A 27,649-nucleotide genomic window follows, 5' to 3' on the forward strand; every position below is an offset into this window, starting at 1 on the left:
GCGGAGGCAGATATAGCCTTTGTCTCGTTGATCGCCCGAAGGCGGATCCTGCTGGGATGGAGAGCAGCCTCTCCACCCAGTGCCCAGGGGGACCTGTTGGAATACTTGACCCATGAGAAGGTTAAGTTCGAACAGAGGGGAAGCTCAGGCGGCTTCTACAGGTCATGGGCTATATTTATTATACACTTTCAAGAACTGGATAACATTGAACATTAGTTGGGGGCTGTGTAGATTAAGGGTGATTACGGGTAATCCCCGATTCCTTTTTGTCATTTGTTTATATAAACATGCGGGCTGATGTTTGGGGGTTGGTGGGTGGATGGGATCATTGTTATTATGGGGATTGACATATCTTGCTGATTATTGTTTATTGTTGATGGGTGCAAATGTGGGAGAACACGTGAAAAAGGAGAATAAAAATATTATTAAATTTTTTTTTATATCCTGCTGTACCCTCTGATAATCCTCTTCATTATCCGCAACGCCACCAATTTTTGTGTCGTCTGCAAACTTACTGATCAGATGGTTAGTAACACCCATTAGTAACTTGGTGAAGTAGTCATTATGTATGAACCTAGACACTGAGCACTGTTCTTGTTGGAGGCTTGTTTTTTTTACCCAATTGTCATGTGAGAGTACCTTTAAGAAATGGGTGTTTATAAATGGGTGTGTATATAAATACCTGTAGTGAGAGTACCTTTAAGAAATGGGTGTTTATTACTACAGTGACGTCAGAGAGTGGGTGGAGCTGGGCTGTCGGTCAGCTTTTTACTTTCGTTTTTGAGCAGGCTGCAGGGTGTGTTTTAATTTCGTTTTCAGTGTTGGAGCTGCAGTCACAGCCAGAAGGTGTATGAATCTCTCTCTGTAATCTAAGGACTGTAAATCGATCCTGGTGATTTAAAACTAATAACAGTAGTTGTGACTTTAACCTGATGTGCTTCTGGTAAAAGGTGTTTTTAAGTCGTATGGATGTTAAAAAGGAAAGCTTAAAGGTTTACTTACTGTTGTAGTCTTTGGGTGTTGTATTTGAATTAATGGTTGCTAAGATGTTCACTGTATGTTTTAAAAAGGTTAACTTGAGTTCATAGAATAAACATTCTTTCGCTTTAAAAAATACTTTTCCATTTCTGCTCTACCACATCTATTAAAAGTTGTGGGTCAGGTGAACTCCATGATACACTTTGGGGTTCTCTAAACCTTGGCCCATAACATAATAAATAACTTGAAATTACCAGCAGAGATCACTACATAATAATGAAAAGTAGAAGCTGCAGTGATTCTTGTTCCATAACCCAAGATGCAACCCCAAGCTGAGATTTGCAACTTTGCTAGTGTTGGATCACAATTTTTTTTAATGCAACAGGTACATTTATTTTATTAAGTGGAGACAACACATTTGGAAGGATTGCATTGTAGAGCAAAAAAGAGACCGTCTAAACAAATATCTTGTATGAAAAATATATTAAGAGCCAGCTTTAGAGAGAGAAAATAGTACATCATCTCAGACAGTAATATAGTCAGTGATAAAAATCACCACAAGGCGAGTCCATGTGCCAGTGTCTGCAGACAGATCGGTCAGATCATGGGACCACCAGGACACTCCTTCTCTGATCACCTAGGCCCTCATAAACTAAGCACATAGTTAGTGGGTCACCAAACCTGACAGACGTTCAATTGGTACAAGTGCTTGAAAGTTCCTGCTTAGGCTGGCTGGTGTTGTAATGAAGAGGGCACTGGAAAACAACAAAGTATAAACTGGGAGGAAAATTCCCTGGATCAGGGTGACCAGTGGCTGGGAGGAGAAAAGGCTCACTTTAGTTATTCTTTTCCTTTTTAAAAATAAATTTTGAGTACCCAATTCATTTTTTTCCTTCCAATTAAGGGGCAATTTAGTGTGGCCAATCCACTTACCCTGCACATCTTTTGGATTGTGGGGGCGGAACCCACGCAAAGACGGGGAGAATGTGCAAACTCCACGAGGACAGTGACCCAGAGCCGGTATCGAACCTGGGACCTTGGCGCCGTGAGGCCGCAGTGCTAACTCACTATGCCACAGTGCTGCCCATTCTTTTCCTTTTCATATACCCGTGGAAGCCTTTAACAGGTCTAAAACAACCTGTTCCTGGTTGGCTCCAGAACATACTCCTCTAAGAAAATATCCCAAATACACCATGAACTCATCTTCCAGGTTACCTTTGCCTATCTGCCAAACTAACAAGATTAAAATCACCCATGGTTATTGCAGTACCTTTCATACAAGCCCCCATTATTTCTTCCTGTACATTCTGTCCTACAGTGTAGCCATGGTTATGGGACATATAAAGTACTCCACAGGTAACTTCTTCCCTTTGCTATTATCTCTACCTAAACTGAACGAGGGTGATCTGTCATTTGTGCACTGCCATCCTTAATTAACAGAGCTACTCCACCACTGTTTCCTTGCTTCCTATGCTGCATGAAAAGTCAAATATCCTTGAATAATTAGGTCCCGGCCTTGGGCACCTCTCTGAAGTGGCTATTCGGTCACGCATTCTATTTGTGCTATCAATTCATCTTTTTGTGACAAATGCTGCGCACATGCAGATGCAATCTTTAATTCTGTCTTTTTACCATTCTTGCAAATTCTGGCCTTATCAACTGGTGTATTTTTAAGACCCTTTGCTCTGCCTTTCCTGCCAAACTTGGTTATTATTACCTATGCCTCTCCCCTGCTCTATTTCCTTGCCATTTCTCTTTATTTCACCATATATCCTCTCACACGATCCCTTGCTCCACACTATTTAGGCTAAATTCCAGTCTATCACCCTGGTACCGCCCAGAACATTGGTCGTAGCATGGTTCAGGTAAAGGACATAACAACAGTATAGTACCCACTTCCTCCATGGTGCCCCATGAATTGAAACCCATTTCCACACCAATCTTTGTCAATTCACTCTTGGTTCAGGAATAATAGAGATCATTACTGTTGTGGTTCTACTTTTTAAATTTAGCTCCTAGCTGCTCCTATGCCCCAAGCAGAAACTCTTTCCTAGTCTTATCTATGCTGTTGGTACCTACATGGACCACAACTGAATTCTCCCCCTCCCACTCCAAGTTCCTTTAGTGCCCACAGCAAATGTCCTGAACCCTGACACTGGGCAGGCAATACAGCCTTCTGGAGTCTTACCCTTGGCTGTAGCGAACCGTATCCATTCCCCGAGCTACACTATTTACAACGCCTCCAGTTGAACGGCTCCCTGCACCACTGTGTCATGGCCAGTTTGCTTCAAACTTGCAGCCACCGCTCTTTTTCCACACAAACTGGAAAAACTTCAAGCGTGCTGGACAATTGAAAGGGCTGAGGAGTCTTCACTTCTAGCTTCTCAATCCCCATACTTGCCTCAAGCATTCACACCATCTTGTCCCTGATCAAATCAAAAGACCCTATCTTAATGGGTGTAACCCCCTCCTGTTACAGGTGTGGGATTCTCTGGTCGCCGAAATAGCGTTCGGCGATTGACTGGAGGATCACAGTTTGCGCCAAAATTGGGGGCAGCGGCGCTTTTGCGATTGTCCACCCCCTCAAAAACGGCGTGCTCAAAGAGTATGCCGCACGCCATCGGGGCGGCCTCAGGATGTCACCCAAGGCCCTCCCCCAATGGGCCGAGTTCCCTACTGCGTGGAACACAACCTTTTTGTTTCTTGTGGACCCCACGTGGTGGCTGCGGATTGAGTTCAGCACCTCTACAGTTGGGGGGGGGGGGCTGTTCCGCTGGCAGGGGTCCTTAGGCAGGGTCTGGTGGGGGGTGGTCCAGGGGTGGCGAGGCTGGTTACAGGGGGGCAGTTTTTGGCAGGCCGTGTCCGCACACAGCCAGCTCCATGTTGCATGTGTGGCCACGGACCCTGCAATTCTCCGGTTTTCACCGCAGGTAAAGCCAGGGGCTTTACGATGCGCGGCTGCTAGCCCCCCACCAGACGGATGATCAGTCCAGCTTTTGCGCCATTTTTACTGCCGCAAAACCCCACTGTTCCCATGCCGGAGTCAACGCTTAATCTGCAAATCGGAGAATCCACTCCAAGATCTCGGTAACTTCCGCCCTCCCGAATGCATTGCAATGTTGGAGGCTTGGCCTCCAGTTCATTAACTGTGACTGGAGTTCCTCAAGCCACAGATAGTTACATCTGTGGGTGCGATGGATCACATAGGCATTCACCAGCTCCCACATGTTACAGCTGCCATCCACTCGGTGTTTAATTAATTATTCAAAACATTAATCACATTTTAATTAATGCTCCTTGTCCTGTCTGCGCTTATATTATTTCAATTAATGTAACACTTACCCCAATTAAAATCCCTTAGTTTAGAGGAGAGTGATAGAGAAAATGCTCACCAACCAATCACTTGCATTCTTTCCCGTTACATCACACTTTGATTTTCTTCAGAATGTCCTGAATCCTGAGATTCAACCCCCACCCTAGCTCTTTCAAATTCTCACCGCTGTCTCTCCATACTATTTCTGGTGTGCAACTCATGTCTTCTACAGCTACTGGAGGCTGAAAAAGGTTGAAAAAGTAGTACCTCTTTCCCCCTGTACCAAATGCTCATGTGGACCAAATTCCCCACTTTGCACTTGGTCTACATCTCGCTCACTTGCTGTCTGCTCTCCATATGTCCCCTTATTCCGTGCGGTTTCAAATTTTTCACCGTGGCCTCGAATTGCACTGACCAGTTATTCTAGTCTCTGGGATGTTTTTGTTTCAGAATAGATCTTGAAAAACGTTTACACCAAGAGACCATTTGGCTCATTGTATCTATAATAGTACAGGAATTAAAATATGGTTCTGGAGACTGTGCAATTAGTCCTAATTGCAACACAATGGAGATACAGAAGAGATCATGAAAGATAATATATTTCCAGTACATGAAGAAAGAATTCTGAAAAACTGAACTTTGGCAGCTTTGGTAAAATGAATAAAAATGAAAACGGTTACATGATAGATAAAACAGCATACGTATGCGACTGAAGGTGGCATGAAGCTGAAGATGGCATAAGGATTATGAATAAATCAGTTTCTTGTATTAGGTCCAGGAATATACGAGACATTGGAATGTGGCCAGAGAAGCATTTATATATTAGACAGAGTTCGGCTATATAAAGAGTTACTGAGAGGAAAATGACTTGGCACGACAGAGGAAACAGAATTTCCTGGAGCCAGCTTAATGGTGGGAGCAGCATTTGAGTCAGGGGATAAAGAACCAAGAATCTCACAGAGGAAGGACTAAAGCTAAAACAATAAAGACAAGAGGCAGTCATTGTTGCTTGGATGGGTGGGAAACAGACTTCAATAAATTGTGACTTTGAAAAGTCCTAAAAAAAACACACTTTTTTGGTTTCATTTGCAAAACGCATGAAAGAATAAACAGGTTCGAACAGAATTGGAGTATAATGCACTCTGAGGGCATAGCATCTGAAAAAAGATCCATGAAATCCACAGAATTCCTACAATGCAGCAGGAGGTCATTCAGCCCACCCGAGTCTGCACCAACCCTCTGAAGAATGAGGTGGAGAACAAATTGTGGCATATAGTCATAGAATTTACAGTGCAGAAGGAGGCCATTCGGCCCACCGAGTCTGCACCGGCCCTTGGAAAGAGCACCCCCCTTCAAGCACACACCTCCTCCATCCCATCCCCTTAACCCAATAACCCTATTTAACCTATTTTTAAATTGGACACGGAGGGCAATTTAGCATGGCCAATCCACCTAACCCGCACATCTTTGGACTGTGGGAGGAAATCGGAGCACCCGGAGGAAACCCACGCACACATGGGGAGAACGTGCAGACTCCACACAGACAGTGATCCAAGCCGGGAATCGAACCTGGGACCATAGAGCTGTGAAGCAACTGTGCTCACCACTATGCTACCATGCTGCCCTATAAGATAATAAAAGGTATGGATAAGGTAGACTTGGAGCGGATGCTTCCTCTTGAGGAATTCTAGACACAAGGTCACAGGATAAAGGGTAGCAAATACCTCTCCCAAAGGATCGTGAATCTGTGGAATTTGCTACCCCAGAGTGTGGTGGATGCTGGGACAGTGAGCAAATTTAATGATGAGTTAGACAGATTTTTAATTGGTAATGGGTTGAAGGGTTATCATAGTTCAGGAGGAGGCCATTTGACCCATCAAGTCTGCACTAACCTAATGAAAGACCACCTTGCACTGACCTAATGAAAGACCAATCCCTGCCCTATCCCTGTAACCCCACCTAACTTGTGGACACTTGGGGCCAATTTAGCATAGCCAATCCATCCAACCTGCACATCTTTGGACTGTGGGAGGAAATTGGAACACCTGGAGGAAACCCTTGCAGACATGGAGAGAATGTGCAAACTCCACACGATACCCAAGGTCGGAACTGAACCCGGGTCCCTGGTGCTGTGAGGCAGCAGTGCTAACCACTGTGCCACAATACTTCCCCAGGAGAACGGGAAGAATGGTGGAGTTGGGGCCATGGTGAGACCAGTCATGATCTTACTGAACGGTAGAGCAGGATCAAGGCACTAAATTGCCTACTCCTAATTCTTATTTTCTAAGAAAGACCTATTCTGTCTATTCCACCTTCCAGCTATAGGTCTGTAGCCCTGTAGGTAACATCAAGTCAAGCACAAATCTGGTCTTCTTGTTTAATAAGGGGATTTCTTGATTCGCAAGGGGATCAAGGGTTATGGGGTGAAGACAGAACAATGGGGATGAGAAACAGATCAGCCATGATCGAATTGCAGAGCAAACAAATGGGCCGACTGGCCTAATTCTGCTCCTATATCTTATGGTATAATCATCTTCTGAGGCATGGCATGAGTACCTTGGAGTAGGCACCTGAGAGTTGAGGAATGTGAAGAGTAGCCTTCAACTGTTCAGGCATGTCACAGTCAAATGGAGTGAAATCGAATTTCAGCACTGAAGGCACAGCGAGGATCTGGCCTGTAAGTATTTGGTGGGATAGACATGTTGCACCTTGCCCTTGCTATTGGTCTCCACAATACTTAAAGATGGCTTGAAGGCTTCACAGATGAAAAAGCTCCCCCAAACCCCCAACCAATCTCAACCACCACCACACACTTCTCCTCCTACCCCCTCAACGGCAGCTCCAGTGCCCTTGACCTCCATGCCAGAAAATGGAAATGGAATGCTAAATGACGCTTCTAAATGACGCTTGTGTGATTTCACGCTGACGAGTCAGGTAATTCCTGGATGGCCGCTGTATTGGACTTCAATCTTGCTAATGAGATTAAATTGAAATTAATGCAAATAGGGGTTAATGATATGCTCGCCATTTTTGGACGTGAGCCGGAAGGTGCAAACTTTCATTTTGGCCTTTCCCGCTATTTACCCGGCCTGCCCAGATTCGCGCCAGCTGTAATATGGTGACTGAATCGCAGCCTGCTATTTACCTAGCACACCCCGATCCGCGCTGGGTATAACAACGTGGTTGAATTGTGCCCATACATTTGAATTCAGGTACTGTAAAAATTTCTACAATAAAAGTAAAATTGCTAGAAGTTTCTGCTACTTTTGAGAGGTTTCATAATCATACTTCCTTTATAGTTCCCTTATAAAGATGAATTATGTACATGACGAGATTAAATTAAAATTTTTTTAATCACATTTTTCTTAAAACCTTTCTTGGCAATTTTATAAGAGTGTATTTGGTTGCATTTTGCTGGATGATTAATCTTGAATTCCATTAAATCTGCTACAAGCAGATTTCCTGTGACATTGCTTATAGAGTCCATTCCCCTCAGCTGATCTTTCTCTTACACGCTTAACTCCCACCTTCAGTCCTTCCTTTCTCGCTCTTCCAGATGTTGTTTTGTCTGTTTCATTAGTATGCCCATAGCTGTGGTGCATGAAGGTAGACAGAGCAGGAAAGCAATGGGCTAAGTCCAAGACAAGGTTTAAAAAATGTAATGTCCACAAAGGGTGCCAGAGGTCAGCAGGGACAAAAGCATCAGGGCGCTGGAGAAGAGTGCAGTAAAGTTGAGGACAGTAATAAAAGCAAGAGAGAACACAAGTCTAGCAGAGGGTCACAGGCAATGGCAGTAAGGTGTTAGATCATAAATGAAATTTAAAATAAGGAAAAACAGATAAAATTTAAAATAAAACTTACCAGTTAAAAAGGCTGATAAAGAAAATGTCAGGTGGACTATGTGGGAGAACTGAAAAGCAAGTATAACAGTAATGCAAGAAGTTGTAACAGCATTACCTATCAAAAGTAATGCAGGCACATGTTATTTTAGATTTCACCAAGTATTGCAAGTCACAACAAAATCATTACACAGCATGTGTGCCAACAGGAAAAATGTATAGTTGTAAGAAAGTGAAGCGCAGAAGCAACGAAACAAAAATACTGAAGGCAAATCTCCTGTGATATATCAAGTAGCAGTGCATGGTCTGTAAATGGTGGTCCTGAATTCAAGAGATTCTGGTCCTCCCATCTGGTTAGCTGCTACTTGTAACTGCATAGCTACTGCCAACACTCAAGGAATGTCTGTCATAGCAAGTTGAAAGCTTCAGCAAAAAGACAAAATTACAAGTCGAGAAATGCTTCCTATTCAAAAAGAACTAAAACTAATGTTTAATGAAACAGAAAAAGAGAGAATATAAAGGAGGCCAGGCATATTTCCTTCTTGTACTATAGAATTACAGGAGTATATTAGATGTGGGTGAAGGCAATTTTTCATAAAAAGTTACATCATCACAATCAGAATCTTATTCCACTGAAACACACTAGACAAAACATAGTTAAAAATAAAGTCAGTAAAATACTTGGTTTGATTTAGACTGATTTTCTTCAACGATGCTACCATGTCTTGGGAGGGTGGAACACCTCGAGCTATAAACATCCCCATATCAATAAGTGCACTTACCAATTACAAGTAGTGATATGACTGCTCATGTTACTGTACAAACCATATAATTGCCTTATTTTAAAATTATGTATTGACCAAAAGCTGTCTTCAGATGGCTTTAACTACATGGGCTACATGCTATGGTACAGAAGTACATACACAATTCAGATAGGATGTAGGTTTGAGTCCTTGTCGACAAAGTGCAGGAATCTCAGTTGGTGCAAAATCACTTCATAAATAATAATTTCTTAGCCACAATGGATTAATTTAGTCAAATGAACTTTAATTATATGTTAACACTCACCAGTAACGAGCTCCCTCATTTCAGCATCCACAGTTTTCCGCAACAAACGCAGCAAGGCTGGGATTCCACCGGCATTTTTTACAGCTATTTTATTCTCATCAGTTGTTCTCCCATAAACCAGGTTTCGAAGTGCACCACATGCATTTTTATGAACTTCAAGGACTTTATGATCCAGTAGATCAACTAAGTGTTTAACTCCACCCAATATGCACACCTTGAACAAATAAGCAAGATACACTGCTCAGAATACTTTAAGATTTTTAAACTGGAGATAGAAATATACAATTAAAAAATAGGCATTATTAATCCCACAAACAAGATACAGCTCTCTTGAACTCATGGCTCTAATTAATGGAGGTATTACGCACACCCAGCAAAAAAGTACAAAATATGAAAGTCAAGACGACTGTACTTGCAAAAAGCCACTATTTGTACCATTTGTACTATCCAATTCTCCTCAAGGTATTCAGGTCTGAGGGAGATGAAAAATACTGGCAAAATGTAACATTCAAATTTCTCTTACCCTGTTAAATACCATATTAACAATCCAGCAGACAAATTGCATTGTTTCATATGTTGCGGGGCATAATTTGCAAGGTACTGGACAGGCACTCAAGCTGAAATGGCTCCCAGGTATTGCCATATATTTTCCAGTGTTTTCCTAAAATAGCATATTTTCCTCCACCATACACCATCCTTTTTGAGACTTATTCCAAAGTAAAACTAATTGGTCACCAAGAGAACAGTAAAAGCAGTCTAATAGAAACTTTAACCCCCTCACCCCCTTCTTTGTAGACAAATATAAGATTTTATTTGTGACCATGCCCATAAACGGAATGATCAATATCCTCAACTCATATGAACCTCCTGTTCAAAATCACGGAATGTTGTATCAGTATTTGGTACTATTTTTAAATTATAACATTTCAAAACTAATATTTACATAATTAATCACTGATAATGACTCAAGTAGGATTGGAGACAGTTTGATAATTTGCGCATCATCATAGTAAATAGAACTTTTTAATTGAAATACCCAATGTTTAAAACATATGACAAGTATTTTTTATGTATTAAAAGCTGACCCTCACATTCTACTCTCCTTTACTTGAGGTCTCCCAAAACTATACTGCCCGAGTCCTTACTCATAACAAAACATAATTCCTGTGCTTGCCTACCTACATTAGCCCCCAGTTAAGCAACACATCAATCTTACAAATAGTAATATTACTCAAATTGAATACTTCCAAGTTCAACGCTGAACTCTCCCAATTAGACTATTAAAACGTACTCAAGTTTGACAGTTTGCATACCTAGGGGGCAATACAGGGATATCGAGTGGAGCAACTCTGCAGCAAATCCTATTATTGCATGGTAAGGTCTGCAAATAGACAGAGAGCTTCTGCACAATATCTTAAAGCATTTAGAGCAGTAGTAGTATAACTGACAAGTCAATGCTCTCAATATTCCAACAAGAGCCATTCAGACATTCTTTCACACTACTACTTTTAATTCTAGTGCAAAGTAAGTGGAGGCAAAAAACAATCTGGTTTTGAAATTGTATTAAAATTATAGCCAATGATTCGAAACATCAAAGTAATGAGAGCTATGATTATGCTCTCATCGTGATGTCTTTGCTACCAAGATTGAGAGCTGTCTCTGCTGTGTCCCTCCCTTCCCTAAGCCCACTGGATCAAAATTTGTTAGCTACTAACTCCATCCAGCCAGAGGCCAAACTAGACTGTTGCAAACCTCAGTGTCAGATTTGATCAACATGATCTTCTGATCAGATATGTGCAAGACCACCTATTTCCATCGCCATAGCATCAGCCAACTCTGCTCAAACCTCAGCTCATATGGTGTGGAAGCCCTCCATCAGTGCTTAACGTTACTTCTAAACTTGACTATTGCAATGTACCCCTGGACTGACCCTCACATTCTACTCTCCTTTACTTGAGGTCTCCCAAAACTATACTGCCCGAGTCTTTACTCATAACAAAACATAATTCCTATGCTTGCCTACCTACATTAGCCCCCAGTTAAGCAACACATCAATCTTACAATTCCAATCCCTCCATGTCCTCACTCCTCCTCATGTCTGATTTCCTAGTGTTGAAATCATAAAATTAGAACCGTAGAATTCCTACAGTGCAGAAGGTCATGTGGCCCATCGAGTCTGCGCCTATCCTCTGAAAGAGCACCCTACCTAGACCCACTTGCCCACCCTAGCCCATAACCCCACCTAACCTGCACATCTTATGACACAAGGGGCAATTTAGCATGGCCAAAATACCTAGCCTGCACATCTTTGGACTATGGAAGGAATCCGGAGCAAACCAATAAACATACGAGGAGAATGGCACCATGAGGCAGCAATGCTAACCCCTCTGCCACCATGCCACCCCTTCAACATATCTATACTCATCGCCCCGATTTTAATTGCTCTCCCTTTGGTGGCCATGCATTCAGTTGCCTAGGCCATAAGCTCTGGAATTCCCTCCCAAACCCCTTTGCCCCCATCTCTCATTTGTTCTTTTAAGATTTGCCTTAAATCTACCTCTTTGACCATGCTTCTGGCGCCCTTTCCTAATATCGGCATATGATGTAAAATTTTGCTAACTAGCGCTTCGGTAAAGTGCGTTGGAATATTTTATTATGTTACAGACATTGTATCAATATAGGTGTTGTTGGGCGGCACAGTGGCGCAGTGGATAGCTCCCATAGTCCTCATGCCACCGAGGAGTCGAGCTCCCATAGTCCACATGCCGCTGAGGACCCGGGTTCATTCCTGGCCCCGGGTCACTGTCCGTGTGGAGTTTGCACATTCTTCCTGTGTCTGCATGGGTTTCACTTCCACAACCCAAAGATGTGCAGGGTAGGTGGATTGGCAGCACTAAATTGCCCCTTAATTGGATAAAAATAATTGGATACTCTAAATTTAAAAAAAAACAAGTGTTGTTTTTGCTGTGGAGCTCATTTTCTTTTACCTCAATTTAATTTTGGCGTGTTTGTGCACACACACACACACACATATATATGTGATACATGTATATAATAAATATCACATGTATGTATATACTAGCCCAATGTGTTAGGAAAATGGTAGTTAAGAGATTTATATTTGTATTGGTAAACATTAGAAATAAGGTATAGTTATAAGTGGGTTTAATTTAATGTTTCTGTGCCTGGAAGGGTAAAACATGTAGTTAGATTCATGCTGGACAAAGGTGTTTGTATGCGTGGGGTTTGGTTAAGTTCCAACTGTGTTTCTTGTGCTTAGTGGGGGCTACAGTGTAAAAAGTAAATAAAAGGCATAAAACATGTAGGTGTTGCTTAGCAACTGGAGGTCCTTGTAAGGTAAACATCTTAATTTTGGTAATTCGAGAGCAGTTGGAGACAGGATCTCGGGAGTGAACAACCCTCGAATCTGCCAGAAGAAAGACTGGACGGGATGGGAGCAAAGAGGCTGGCTTCCTAAAGTACAAGTTACATCTAAATAACCAGGGAATTGGAACAGGAACACGGTCTAAAAAGTCTGCAGTTAAGTGAACACAGACCAAGGCATTATTCAGAAGAATTCAAGGAAGAGTAAACACTGTGTTCTGAGTAACAAGACAATGCAGTAACTAGATTTAAAGTAGGACAGCAGGCTTACTAGGTTGATGAAACATTTGAAGTCATTTTAATACCATCTGGGAATTAAACAATTGTGAGCAGTTTGCACAGAAGTCAAGACAAAGACATCCGAAGGCAGTTGGTGTGAAGTCCTGGACTGCATTCATTAGTAAAAGTGGAGGGAAAGCTTTGTTTGAAAGTATCATTTTCAAAACCTGCACTGGATTTTGGATGCAAACTAAGGGAAAGCAGAGAAGAGATGCATGATGGTTAGTGGGAAGCTGGTGGTCCTGGTGAATGCTTATAACCCTAATTGGGATGATGTGGATTTTATGAGGCGGGTGCTGGGGAAGATCCCTGGCATGGACTCGCACCGGGTGATCATGGTGGGGGCGGTGGCCCCGTGGAGATTTGGGAGGCTGAGGTCAAAGGAATTCTCCCATGTGTACAGGGTGTACTCCTGGACTGACTTTTTTGTGGTGGACAAAGGGTTGCTGGCAGGGTATGTGGCGATTGTTGTCTCAGACCACGTGCTGCATTAGGTGGATATGTGAGTAGACCGGGGGTTGGGGGTGGTGGCAGCGTTCGCAGCGGAGGCTGTATGTGGGGTTGTTGACGGATGAGGAGGTCTGCGAGTGAGTGAGGGCTGGAATTCAGGGGTATGTGGAGCTGAACGATACAGGGAAGTCACGGCCGCCATGCTGTAGGAGGCACTCAAGGCAGTAGTTCGGGGGAGTTTATTTCAATTCGGGAACATAAGGAAAAGGCGGAGATGGCAAGGATGGCGGAAGAGATTTATGAGGGTGGACAGGAGCTATTCAGAGGCCCGGAGGTAGGGTTGTTGAGGGCGAGTTCGGATTGGTGTCCACAGGGAAGGCGGTGGGGCAGTTGCGGAGGGCCGGGGGACAATATACGAGTATGGAGAGAAGGCGAGCAGGATGTTGGCCCACTAGCTGAGGAAGCAGGAGGCGGTGAGAGACATTGGCAGAGTGGTAAGGGTGGTGCTGGACCAGGTGAGGATGAATGGGGTGTTTGAGGATTTCAATAGGAGGTTGTACAAGTTGGAGCCCCACGCTGAGGGAGGGCTGGAAATGCAGTTGTTCTTGGATGGGTTGGAGTTTCTCAGGGTGGACAAGGAGTTGGTGCAGGGATTGGGGGTCCCTATTGAGCTGAGGGAAGTGAAGGAGAGCATGGGGCGATATAGGCAGGGAAAGTCTCGGACCTGGATGGGTTCCTGATGGAGTTTTAAAAAACGTTTGAGGAGGACCTGGTCCATTGCTGGTGAAGGCAGACAATGAGGCTAGGGAGGGGGGAACTCTCCCCTATACTGTCGCAGGCACCCATTTCCCTGATATTAAAAAAGCATAAGGATCCGGAACAGTGTGGATTGTGCTGTCTGATATCATTGTTGAATTTGGACACTAACTTGTTGGTGAAGATGTTGGCTTTGCGAATTATGTCCCGGGAGGGATAGGTGAGGACCAAATCGGGTTAGTGAAAGGGAGACAGTTGTCAGCAAATGTGAGGAGACTGCTCTATGTGATTATGACGCCCCCCACAGGGGCAGAAAGTGGAGATGGCAGTCTTGATGGTCGCGGAGAGGCCTTCGGCCGAGTGGAGTGGGGAGTATCTGTGGGAGGTGCTGGGGCGGCTTGGGTTCAGGCAGAGGGGGGGGCACAGGGTTTCACTGTACCCGGCCGACCTGTTGTTATATATTTCGGACCCATTGGGGACATTATGGGGATTTTAGAGGACTTTGGCCAGTTCCCAGGGTACACGTTGAACATGGGGAAGAGCAAAGCTTTCCCGATTGAGACCAGAGGGCAGGAGAGCAGGTTAAGGGAGCTGCCGTTTAAGGTGCTGGAGGCGAGCTTTAGATATTTGGGCATTTGGGTGATGCGGGGTTGGGCATAGTTACACAAGTTAAATTTGACTCGGCTGGTGGAGCAGATGAAGGGGGTCTTTAAGAGGTGGGATGTGCTGCCACTGTCTTGGCGGGAAGGGTGCAGACAGTGAAGAGGATTCGTGTTCATATTTCAGACCCTCCCGATCTTTGTCCTGAAGTCATTCTTTAAGAAGGTTAATGCGCTGATCTCAGGGTTTGTATGGGCAAGGAAGACCCCGCAGGTCAAAAGGGTTTTTTGGATTGGGAGCAAGGGCTGCCATTGCCGAATATAATGGAATTACTGGGCGACAAACATCGCTATGGTTAGGAAATGGGTAGTGGGGAAAGGGGCCAGTATGGGGGCGGATGGAGGCGGCCTCTTGTAGGGCATTGCTAATGGCGCATCTGCCTTTCTCGCCGGACAGGTACTCCGTGAGCCCAGTCATGTCAGCCTTGAGAGTATGGGGGCAGTGGAGGCGGCATTTGAGCATTGGAGGGTGCCTCGGTGTGGGCACTGATCTGTGATAATCATCGGTTTGCACCCGCAGAGGAGGAGGGGTGTGTGTGTGTGTGTGTGTGCGCGGGGGGCTTGATGTGGGGTTTCGGCGGTAGTGGCAGGCAGTGATTGAGCGATTCGGAGACCAGTTCGTAGGGGGGTAGCTTTGCAAAATTAGAGGACCTGGAGAAAGAGTATGGGCTGCCCAGGGAGAATGATTTCAGGTACTTGCAGGTCCAGGATTTTGTGAGGAGAGAGGTGCCGTCCTTTCTCGGGTTGCCGCCCTTGGGGCTGCAAGACAAGATGTTGTCGAGGGAGGAGATGGGGAGGGGAAACCTATCCGAGGTCTACAAGAAGCTGATGGATTGGGAGGGGGGCCCCAGTGGGGGACATTAAGCGGAAGTGGGAGAAGGAGCTGGTGGTTGGGGGGGAAGCTGGGTCGTGGGAGGAGGCTCTGCGGCGGGTGAATGCGTCCTCATTGTGTGTGAGGCTCAGTCTTATTCAGTTTGAAGTAGTTCACAGGGCACAAATGACGATAGCGAGAATGAGTAGGTTCTTTGAGAGAATAGAGGGCAGGTGTGGGTGGTGCGCGGGAGGCCCGTGAATCATGTCCATATGTTTTGGGCATGTCCGAAGCTGAAGGGGTTCTGGCAGGGGTTTACGGATGCAACGTCCGAGGTGTTGGGGGTAAAGGTGGCCCAGAGTCCAGAGGTTGTGATGTTTGGGGTGTCGGAAGACCCAGGAGTCCAGGGGGCAAGAGAGGCCTATGTTTTGGCCTTTGCCTCCGATAGCCCGGAGACGGAATTTGCTTGGGTGGAGGGACTCGGACCACCTAAAGCGGGGATGTGGGTGGGCGACCTGGCAGAATTTCTGAGGCTGGAGAAGATCAAGTTTTTCCTGAGGGGGTCGGTTGATGGGTTCGTTTGGAGGTGGAAGCCGTTCATTGCCTTCTTTAAGGAGGATTGAGGTGTCAGCAGCGGGGGAGGAGGAGTGGGAGTTGGTTATTTATTATGTTGTATTTTACTTCTTTCATTTATTTTGATTGTTGATGCAAATTCTTGAATAAAATGACTGAAAATAACATTGAATATCCATAAATTTTCCAACCATTAGCAGATGCCTCCAATTAATATAGACAGTAGAGTGAAATTAACACATTTATGCAAGCTTGTTGAGAAGCCTGGCAATTAATTAAGGAAAACGAGCATGATCTGTTGAGAGTAAACTGCGCTTTACTAACTTGCTTGAGGAGGCAACAGAGAGGTTGGTAAAGGTAATAGTCGGCACGGTAGCACAGTGGTTAGCGCTCTCACTTTACAGCGCCAGGGTCCCAGGTTCGATTCCCGCTTGGGTCACTGGCTGTGCGGAGTCTGCACGTTCTCCCCGTGACTGCGTGGATTTCCTCTAGTTGCTCCGGTTTCCTCCCACAGTCCAAAGATGTGCAGGTTAGGTGGATTAACCATGCTAAATGTCCCAAAAAGGTTAGGTGGGGTTGTTGGGATAGGGTGGAGGTGTGCGCATAGGTAGGGTGCCCTTTCCAAGGGCTGGTGCAGACTCGATGGGCCGAATGGCTTCCTTCTGCTCTGTAAATTCTATGAAATCTATGATGTGGATGGACTTCAAAAAGGCATTTGATAAAATGCTGCCTAAACACAAACGATTGGCCTGGTTAGGTTTTCAGAACAATGGGGCAAGCATCTCAGGAGTAAAATCAGAGCTTTAAACAAAAGTGTGCATTTCTTTTATTTTCTTTGAACACTTCTGGTTTATTAATGAAAATTATAGGAAAAGGGCTGTTTTACTGAAAAAAGGCTGTTTGACTGATCTCAAAGATTGAGCGATCAGCTAGTGAAGAATCTTTTGGTTTGGGAAGGAAGTGCACAAAGATGGCTGTGTTACAACGGTCAATGGAGCAGAAGGTCATGTGATGAAACTTGCAGAAATCCATGTAATCAGATTTGGCAACCTTATTTGGAAGCAAAGTTATAATGCATGGAATGAAAGGGAGAACAGCAAATAATATAAAATTGAGTAACAGGAAACAGTAGTGGTGAATGTTTATTTTTCAGACTGTAAAAAGATTTACAGTGAAGTCCCCTGGAGTTGGTATTTGGACACCTGCAGATGAGTGGCATTTTGTTAGGAAGAGCGAAGAGAGGCAACGTAAAATAAAAGGTACAATTCTAAAGGTGCTGCATTTATACCTGGGTGCATAAATCATTGTAATGTGGCTGGACAGGTTGAGAGAGCCATTAATAAAACATATGGCATGCTTGGCTTTGGCAAAAGGGGCTTATAGGTTAATGATTTATTGTCATTAATTTATTTGATGTCTTTAGGCACTGATTGAGTGCATAGCTAGAGAATGGAATTATTCAAAAGGTCATGAGTGTGAAGATAGTCATTGTTTTAGATAATGAATAAACTATTGAACTTTAGGGTTACATCTGCAGAAATCCAGACATTATTATTTCGCCGAATGTTTCATATAAATGTATTCCAGTACATTTAGTAACAGGAATGTATCAAATCATTAGCTACAGCAAGGTTGATGGCTAGCCGTGGCACGATAATCCCATTCTCGTAAGGCGCTACACATAAGACATTTAATTACACTTGACGGATATATGCCAATCATAAGTAATGGCCAATGTTTAATTAATAATTTGTCCTCTTAAGTAACAGACATCTATTTGAACGAACCAGGAGGTCTCAGCTGAGAATTAGAAACCAACGAGAGTAAATGAGGGACTAGACCACAGATAAGGATTCCTTTAAGAGTAAGGCCTCGTGGTCAAGGACTCATTTCTGAGTTCATGCCTTCCCGAATTCTTGAATCATCTATCTGTTTGTTTGTGTTTGGAATAATTTCTTTATGCGTGTATGATTAATGATTTCCTTTGCCATGTATTTGACCAAATTATATACTGGTTATTTCTAAGTTTTGACTTAGTTCTTATGCAAGTGTATTAAAGTGAATAATTAGCAATAAAGTTGTATTTTGGCCACCTCCAATCAACCGGACTGTCAACTCTCCTATTAGAAGATAGAACAAGAGATTTTACAAGGGCATTAAGAATATGGCAGCAAGGGAGTTATGTTAAGCCTGCATAAGATGTTGTTTAATCCTCAAGTGGAGTATTGTGTCTCTATCAGCACCACACAGTAAGAACATTACAGGATATCATGATACAGAAACGATTCAGGCGAATGTATCCAGGGATAAGGAACTTAAATTATGCAGACAGATTGGAGAAACTGGGACTGTTCTCCTTGGAGAAAAGATGGCTGAGAGGAGATTTAATAAAGGTATGCAAAATGTGAGGGGTCTGGATAAATTAACTAGGGAGAAACTGCTTCCACTGGTGGAAGAACCAGAGGGCACATATTTAAGGTAATTGGTAGAGCAATGGTGATGAGGAAAACAATATATTTTTTAATTGCAGAAAGTGGTTAGTATCTGGATGCACTGCCCGTGGGGTCAAGATCAATTCAGGCATTCAAATGGAATTGGATCATCATTTACAAGGAACGTCTGCAGGGATAGGGGGAAATGGCAGAGAATTAGCAGTCTCTGAATTGCACCTGCTGAGGACCAGCATGAACATGAGTTACTAAATGGTCTCCTTGTGTGTTGTAATCATTCCATGATCTTTTTGAACAGAACAAACTTCAATTCTTCCAACAGTACTATCAGGGAATCAAAGAAAATACACAAAGCCATTTATCTGCCAAGGCTAGGCAAGGGTCTTTCAGCAGGCAGGAAATCCTCTTTAATCAACTTCCCTGCTCCAGCTAAGGATTTTAGTCAACTCCCTTCATATAGCCCCAGCAAATTATAACTCATCCTGAAGTTGTATTGGGGATATAGTCAATATTGGAAAAGAACAAAACTACCATCTTTGGCATCAGCCGTAAACATTGCACCCTTAGCAATGGACAGATTGAGTCCAAGAACTGTCTTCAGCCTGAGGATAACCACTACTATATTCTGTGATACTGCCGTCATGTTAAGGAGGGCAGGTTAAGAACAAATCTAGCAGCTCAAAACCAAGCATTCATGAGGGACTACTGGTGACAAGCAAAAGCAGAACTGTATTCCAGCACAATCTGTATATCCTTCATACCAGGTGACAAAACCTAGTTCAAAGAGAAGTGTAGAAGAGCATGTCGAGAGCAGCACCAAAAGTGCTGACCTGGCGAAGCTACAACACAGGAATACATGCATGCAAAACAGCAGAAGTGGCATGCTATAGAAGACACAAATAAATGATCCTACAACTAATGGATCAGATCAAAACAGGAAATGTAGCAAACACACAGATCAACGTCTTTTGATTTAAAAACAGTTAACCCTTCAGGTTGATGACAGTCATTGACCTGAAATGACTGTGCTGTTTCTCTTCCACAAATTTCCCGAAATGGTAGAATTTTGTTTTGGGGTCAGAGAAAGCTTGGTAATTCTGCCACTTCTAGGAAACATGTTTATCAAAACTGGATAGCAGATTAACAGTACACAGGGAGTGGAGGAGTCGAGAGGTGGACCGAAAGATCTATATGCTGCCAAAGTTTGTGTGAAACCTGATGGATGCTTCAGCTGATGGCACCGAAGGCGCTGAAAGAGAATATGTAGATGAGGAAAAGGAGGGGGGTTCAAGGATAAATCTTTAGGGTATTCCGATTGTGTTGGGAAGTGAAGTCATTGCTGCAGGTGTTTTGGCTATGAGAAGCACTGGAGAGGATGTGGTTGGCTGCATCAAATGCTGGAAAAGAAGTCGAGAAGACATAGTGCACCATGATCAGCCAGAAGATATCATTTGAGACTTTGATTATAGCTGTTTCAGCATTGTGACACTGAACTATTCCTTCAAATCTATCCCCTAAACTAAGCATTTGGTCCCTCCTCAAACTTTGCTCGTCTGAATCCCTGTCCTTACTCTCCACACCTTTTTGTTTTGTTTTTATGTTGAAAGCCTAACTAAATGGGAAATATATCTGTTTGGGATCGGGAATTAGTGGGAACAAAGTTTTTGTTTCTTCATAAATTTAGAGTACCCAAATCATTTTTCCAATTAAGGAGCAATTTAAAGAGGCCAATCCACCTAGCCTGCACACCTTTTTTGGGTTGTGGGGGTGAAACCCACGCAAACATGTGGAGAATGTGCAAACTCCACACGAATAGTGACCCAGGACCGGGATCGAACCTGGGACCTCGGTGCCGTGAGGCAGCAGTGCTAACCACCGTGCCACCATGTTGCCCCTAATTGGAACAAAGTTAATATTTTTTTTATTTAAAAGAAAATTTAGAGTACCCAATTATTTTTTCCAATTAAGGGGCAATTTAGCATGGCCATTCCACCTAACCTGCACATCTTTGGGTTGTGCAGGCGAAACCCTCGCAGACACGAGGAGAATGTGCAAACTCCACACAGTTACCCGGGGCTGGGATCGAACCACTGCACCACCGTGTCGCCCTAAAGAACAAAGTTAATTCTTACACAGTTATTTTTTTCCAATGCCAATTCAGGAGTGGATCAAATAATTAACATTGTGAAGGTAAGTAGGCATGCATCAGGAGGATTCTCAAATTTCAACTATAAATAGTGTAGATTAAGAACAATTAACAGTAAAAGTAGCAATTTCAGTTCATAATTGCCACACTAAATTACTTGCATAATTCAAGATGATTCCTTTTGCATCAAAGGATTCAGTGTGCAGGTTATTAGAAATGCTGTAGTTTTGTAATTCAAATAGATATTTCAATTTGTTGTGCATGTGCTTGCACTCTTTTATAGCTCGCCTCAAAAATGAAATAGAAATGCTCTCCACCATACCTCAGTTTTCACTTTATTATCGCCAAAACAGAGGTGCTGCAAGTAGGCTGCTGCATTCGCCTGAACTGAAGGAAACTGATGTTGAAGCATGTGAATCACTTCTGACAACTCCGGGTCACGCCAAGCAAACTCTCTGATTTAAAAAGTGAATGAGAAAATCACTTTTCAGTAAATCTCTTTGATAAACATTTTCAAACTTTAAAGTAAAAAAAGTCTTTGTGGCAAAATCAAAATACTATTTCAGCAAAATGGAATCACATTTCTTGTTGCCCAGTGCATTAGGACTTGTACAAAGTATTAACATTTTAGTTTTTAAATTTGCGATGGGAATGCATCTGCATTCTTCAAAAATGACCTACTTTTTCAAGGCAAATTGCATCTGTCTGTATAAAATCAGCTGTTTGGCATTCAAGCCTCCTCATCGAAGGTAGCAACTTGGCTAATTTTAATTGGTTTTGGGGAATCATTTGTTTTGTCAGAGGTCCCCATTTGACTCTCCTCAGTATAAAAAGGACATATACTGCTCAATTAAAGCTCAAATGTGTTTCTAATTGAGATTTTATCTCTCAGCATTCATTCCATTGCATTTCTGATTTGGACCCGCAGTTTTACAGTTTATATTTTTAAATTTTCCTTGATACTGATCTCAAATGCAAGCTCACCAACACCTACTTGTATCTTCTTTGGACACAAAATTACCGGGGTTTCACTGGAGTTTCTGCAGGGTTTTCTGGGCTTTTTGGCAGACAAGCAAGACAACTCCTTCTAGAAATGTACTCTCCTTGTTAGCGAAATTTTTATCAGTGCTGTAGGCTCAGCAGGCCTGGTCTGCAAGGAAATTTTCAGGCACTCTTATCTCCATTGTACCCAAGTGCTGGCTCAATAATTTAGCTCCTCTTTGAAACAAAAGTACGTTCTGCCCAGTAATGTGTAATTATTGCTTGAAATAGTTTTTACTCTTTGGTCCCATAGGAATGCATCAAATTTGGAACTCTGCACTCTGGTAACACTAATGCAGAAAGTGTTAATTGTGTTTGCAATTGCTTATATTTCCTTTATATTACCCAAGCGTTCATTGAAGTGATTTAGATAAATGGATACAGACATATCAATTTGAAGCAAGAGTAGAAAATTTGGTCCCTCGAGCTTGCTCCACGATAAGATCATGGCTGAGCTGATTGTGTCCTCCGCTTTCCTGCCTACCTTCCATATCCTTTGACTCTCGTCAGTCAAAAATCTAACTCAACCGTACAAATATTCAATAACTCAACTCCCATTTTTCTCCGAGGAACAGAATTCCACAGACTAAGATCCTTGTGGAGAAAAAAACTCTCATCTCAGTCTTAAATGGGAGGCACTTTATTTTTAATCTGTGTTCCCTTGTTCTGGTCTCTCCTATAACAGCAAACATCCTTTTCACCCTGTCAAGTCCCTCACGATCTTGAATGTTTCAATAAGATAATCTCTCATTCTCAAGCTCCATGGGCCCCAACATCCTCATCCCAGGAATCAGTTGAGTTAATTTTCTCTCCACTGCTTCCAATGAAATGCATATCCTTTCTTAAATATGGAGACCAAAACTGTATACTGTACTCCAGGTGTGGTTGCACCAACTGTACAAGTGTAGCAAAACATCCCATTTTTATAATCTTGCAATAAACACCATTCTATTTGCCTTCTGAACCCCTTGCTGCACTTGCATACCAACATTGCGTGATCCATGTACCAAAACACCCAGATCTGTGTACCTCAGATTCTGCAATCTCTATTTAAATAATAGGCTACTTTTATATTCCTTGTGCCAAAGAGGACAAGTTTACATTTTCCACATTATACTCCAGTTGCCAATTTTTTGCCCTCTCACTTAACCTATCTATTTCCCTTTGCAGACTCCTCAATTCCAACTGAGGTTATTCATGAAGGCCCACTTTCTCAATCTTGCCTTCACCTGAGATGTGGTGACCCTCAGGTTAAATCACCACTAGTCATCTCTCTCTCTCTCTCTCTCTCTCTCTAAGGGGAAGAGCAGTCTATGGTCTGACATTTGTATGACTCTGCACAACTTACAATTCGTAAGGTAGGTTTTTCTTGTTTGGGAAAGCCTCTACCAATCACTTAAATCCTAGTCACTGATCTCTTTGCCAAGGTAAAAAGGCCCTTCCCGTGGACTCTATCCAGCCCCCTCAAAATTTTGCACACCTCAATCAAATCTCCCCATCGCCTAATGTGTTGCAAGGAGAACAACTTTCATATCTGCAATTTTCCAGCGCTGGCAATACCTTTGTAAATCTCTTCTGTACCCTCCATGGTGCAATTACTTCCTTTTTAGAATGAAGTGACCAGATAGGCAAACAGCCTAACTAATATTTTATATTGTTCAAGCATAACCTCCTTGCTCTTGTATTCTCTGCCTTGGCTAAAAAATAAAATAATTCCAGATGCCCTCTTAGCCATCTCATCAACCTGTCCTGTTACCTTCAAGAATCTATGGACATTCACTCCAAAGTTCCTCACTTACTCTACATCTCTCAGTATTCTTCCATTTACCGTGTATTCCTTTGCCATGTTTGAGCTCCCTGAATGCATTACCTCACACTTTTCTAGGTTGAATTCCATTGCCACCTTTCTGCCCATCTGACCACTGCATTGATATCTTCCTGCAGACTACAGCTATCCTCTTCACCATGCAGCCCATCTTTGTGTCATCAGCAAACTCTTTCCACCTACACATACATCCAAATCATTAATATATACACCAAAGTCCAGGGTACTTTGTACTGAGCCTTGCAGAACACCATTGGAAAAGCCTTTGAGTCAGAAAAACACCGGTCAACAATGAGCCTTTGTTTCCTGCCACTGGGCAAATTTTGTATCCAGCTTGCTAAATCCCCCTAGATCCCATGAACTTTGTTTTTTAAAACCAGTCTGCCATGTGGGACTTGTCAAAAGCCTTAGTAAAATTCTTGCAGACATCAACTGCACGACCCTCATCAATTCTCCTCGTTCCTGCCTCAAAATACAATCAAGTTAGTCAAACACAGGACAGCATGGCGGCGCAGTGGTTAGCACCGAGGTCCCAGGTTCGATCCCGACTCTGGGTCACTGCCCGTGTTGAGTTTGCACATTCTCCACGTGCGTGTGTGGGTTTCGCCCCACAACCAAAGATGTGCAGGGTAGGTGGATTGGCCACGCTAAATTGCCCCGAATTAGAAATAAATGAATTGGGTACTCTAAGTTTATAACTTTTTTTTAAAAATTTAGTCAAACACGACCTCCCCTTAATAAATCCATGTGGACTGTCTTTGATTAATCTGTGCCTTTCTAAGTGACAGTTCATCCTGCCCCTCAGAATGGATTCCAATAATTTGTCCACTTCTTCACTCATTTGCCCACTTCTTCACTCAAAGGGCGGCAGAGGTTTGAAACTCTCACAAACAGCAGTGGAAGCTAAATTAGTTGTTAAATTTTTATCGGAGATAAGATTTTTGTGAAGCAAAGATGTTAAGGGATATGGGCCAAAGGCAGGGGCAGGCACAAGGAGTTAGACCACAGATTAGTCATGATCGCATTAAATGGCAGGACAGGCTCGAGGGACTGAATGGCCTACTCCTGTTCCTATGTTCCACTACGGAAATGAGACTCGGGCCTGGAATTATTTTTAAACAAAGGTGCAACATTAGCAGATCTCCAATCCTCTGGCAACACACCTGTATCCAGTGGGGATTGCAAAATGATGGTCAGGCTTTCTGCTACTTCCTCCCTGGCTTCTTTTAACACATTTCTTCCGTCCCTGTTGATTTATTCACCTTCAAGGAGGCAAATCCCCTTAATACTTCTTCACACTCCTCCTTCTCAACTACAATGTCTACATCGTCTCCCTCTTTTGTAGTATTCATTAACTAACATTAAGAAATACACCATATCTTCTATCTCCACACATGGATCTTTTATGGGTCATACTCTTTGTTTAGTGATCATCTTACTCTTAATGTATTGATAAAACACCTTTGGGTTCACCGTGAAATTCTTTCATACCATCTCTTTACTTTCATAATTTCTTTTACTATACTATACTACTCTCGGCTCTCTGTAGTATTGAGTCTTGGTGTCAGATACAAGAAGCGCGATCTAGAACATAGAATATACAGTGCAGAAGGAGGCCATTCAGCCCATCGAGTCTGCACCGACCCACTTAAGCCCTCACTTCCACCCTATCCCCGTAACCCAATAACCCCTCCTAACCTTTTTGGTCACTAAGGGCAATTTATCATGGCCAATCCACCTAACCTGCACGTCTTTGGACTGTGGCAGGAAACCGGAGCACCCGAAGGAAACCCACGCAGACACGGGGAGAACGCGCAGACTCCGCACAGACAGTGACCCAGCGGGTAATCAAACCTGGGAACCCTGGCGCTGTGAAGCCACAGTGCTATCCACTTGTGCTATCGTGCTGCTCTGGCTATTCATGCTGACAGGATATTCTGGACCCACGCTGGCGCATGGGTTACCTGGCGATGAGGTGTGTAGACACCAAGAAATCCCATTGACAACGGTGGGGTCAGTAAATCACGCTGGCGGGCTACCTCCGCTGCCGAAAAACATAGTGAGTTGGTCAGTAAATCCCGCCCACGCTTGCCCTGTAAGCTCCTTGACATCCAGGGCCTCTGTATTTGGCCGCCTCACCCTTTTTTATGGGACCATGGTTACTCTGAATCTCTTTGACTATTTCCCACTGCTCTGGCACTGATTTACCTTCAAATTGCAATCCACTTTTGCTATATCACTTCTCAGCAAATAAAATTGGCTGAACCCCAAATTAGAAATTCACCCGTTTTATCTTAGCCTTTTTCCACAATTATGCTTAAACTAACTGAATTATGATCACTGCCACAAAAATGCTCCCCACTTCTGCCCCTCCCAGCTGCATTACATAAAACGGCACCCTCTCTTGGGACTTACTCCATACTGGTCCAAAAATGTTCTCCTGAACGCACCGTAAGAATTTTGTTCCCTCAATGTCAGAGGTAGGTTAGACCATAAGACATAGGAGCGGAGGTAAGGCCATTCGGCCCATCGAGTCCACTCCACCATTCAATCATGGCTGATTTCAACTCCATTTACCCGCTCTCTCTCCATAGCCCTTAATTCCTCGAGAAATCAAGACTTCATCAACTTCTGTCTTAAAGACACTCCACGTCCCGGCCTCCACCGCCCTCTGTGGCAATGAATTCCACAGACCCACCACTCTCTGACTGAAGAAATTTCTCCTCATCTCTGTTCTAAAGTGACTCCCTTTTAGTCTAAGGCTGTGCCCCCGGGTCCTAGTCTCCCCTGCTAATGGAAACAACTTCCCTACGTCCACCCTATCTAAGCCATTCATGATCTTGTAAGTTTCTATTAGATCTCCCCTCAACCTCCTAAACTCCAATGAATATAATCCCAGGATCCTCAGACGTTCATCGTATGTTAGGCCTACCATTCCTGGGATCAGCCGTGTGAATCTCCGCTGGACCCGCTCCAGTGCCAGTATGTCCTTCCTGCGGTGTCCAGCCCAAAATTGCTCACACTGTTCTAAATGGGGCCTAACTAATGCTTTATAAAGCTTCAGAAGTACATCCCTGCTTTTATATTCCAAGCCTCTTGAGATAAATGACAACATTGCATTTGCTTTCTTAATTACGGACTCAACCTGCACGTTTACCTTTAGAGAATCCTGGACTAGGACTCCCAAGTCCCTTTGCACTTCAGCGTTATGAATTTTGTCACCGTTTAGAAAATAGTCCATGCCTCTATTCTTTTTTCTCCAAAGTGCAAGACCTCGCACTTGCCCACGTTGAATTTCATCAGCCATTTCTTGGACCACTCTCCTAAACTGTCTAAATCTTTCTGCAGCCTCCCCACCTCCTCCATACTACCTGCCCCTCCACCTATCTTTGTATCATCGGCAAACTTAGCCAGAATGCCCCCAGTCCCGTCATCTAGATCGTTAATATATAAAGAGAACAGCTGTGGCCCCAACACTGAACCCTGCGGGACACCACTCGTCACCGGTTGCCATTCTGAAAAATAACCTTTTATCCCAACTCTCTGCCTTCTGCCTGCCAGCCAATCGTCAATCCATGTTAGTATCTTGCCTCGAATACCATGGGCCCTTATTTTACTCAGCAGTCTCCCGTGAGGCACCTTATCAAAGGACTTTTGGAAGTCAAGATAGATAACATCCATTGGCTCTCCTTGGTCTAACCTATTTGTTATCTCTTCAAAGAACTCTAACAGGTTTGTCAGGCACGACCTCCCCTTACTAAATCCATGCTGACTTGTCCTAATCCAACCCTGCACTTCCAAGAATTTAGAAATCTCATCCTTAGCAATGGATTCTAGAATCCTGCCAACAACCGAGGTTAGGCTAATTGGCCTATAATTTTCCATCTTTTTCCTTGTTCCCTTCTTGAACAGGGGGGATACAACAGCGATTTTCCAATCCTCTGGGACTTTCCCTGACTCCAGTGACTTTTGAAAGATCATAACTAATGCCTCCACTATTTCTTCAGCTATCTCCTTTAGAACTCTAGGATGTAGCCCATCTGGGCCCGGAGATTTATCAATTTTTAGACCTCTTAG

General features: G+C 43.4%; 1 protein-coding gene across 1 annotated transcript in view; it reads right to left on the minus strand.

Annotated features, from left to right (window-relative positions):
- pkp4 (plakophilin 4) overlaps positions 1 to 27,649 on the minus strand; it is a 328,075-nt gene that overhangs the window by 92,492 nt on the left and 207,934 nt on the right. The window contains 2 exon segments of the mRNA XM_072474888.1: positions 9,199 to 9,412; positions 21,029 to 21,161. Coding sequence (XP_072330989.1) covers positions 9,199 to 9,412; positions 21,029 to 21,161 — 347 coding nt within the window.

This window comes from Scyliorhinus torazame, chromosome 2 (genome assembly GCF_047496885.1).
Source record: "Scyliorhinus torazame isolate Kashiwa2021f chromosome 2, sScyTor2.1, whole genome shotgun sequence".
Taxonomy (NCBI): domain Eukaryota; kingdom Metazoa; phylum Chordata; class Chondrichthyes; order Carcharhiniformes; family Scyliorhinidae; genus Scyliorhinus; species Scyliorhinus torazame.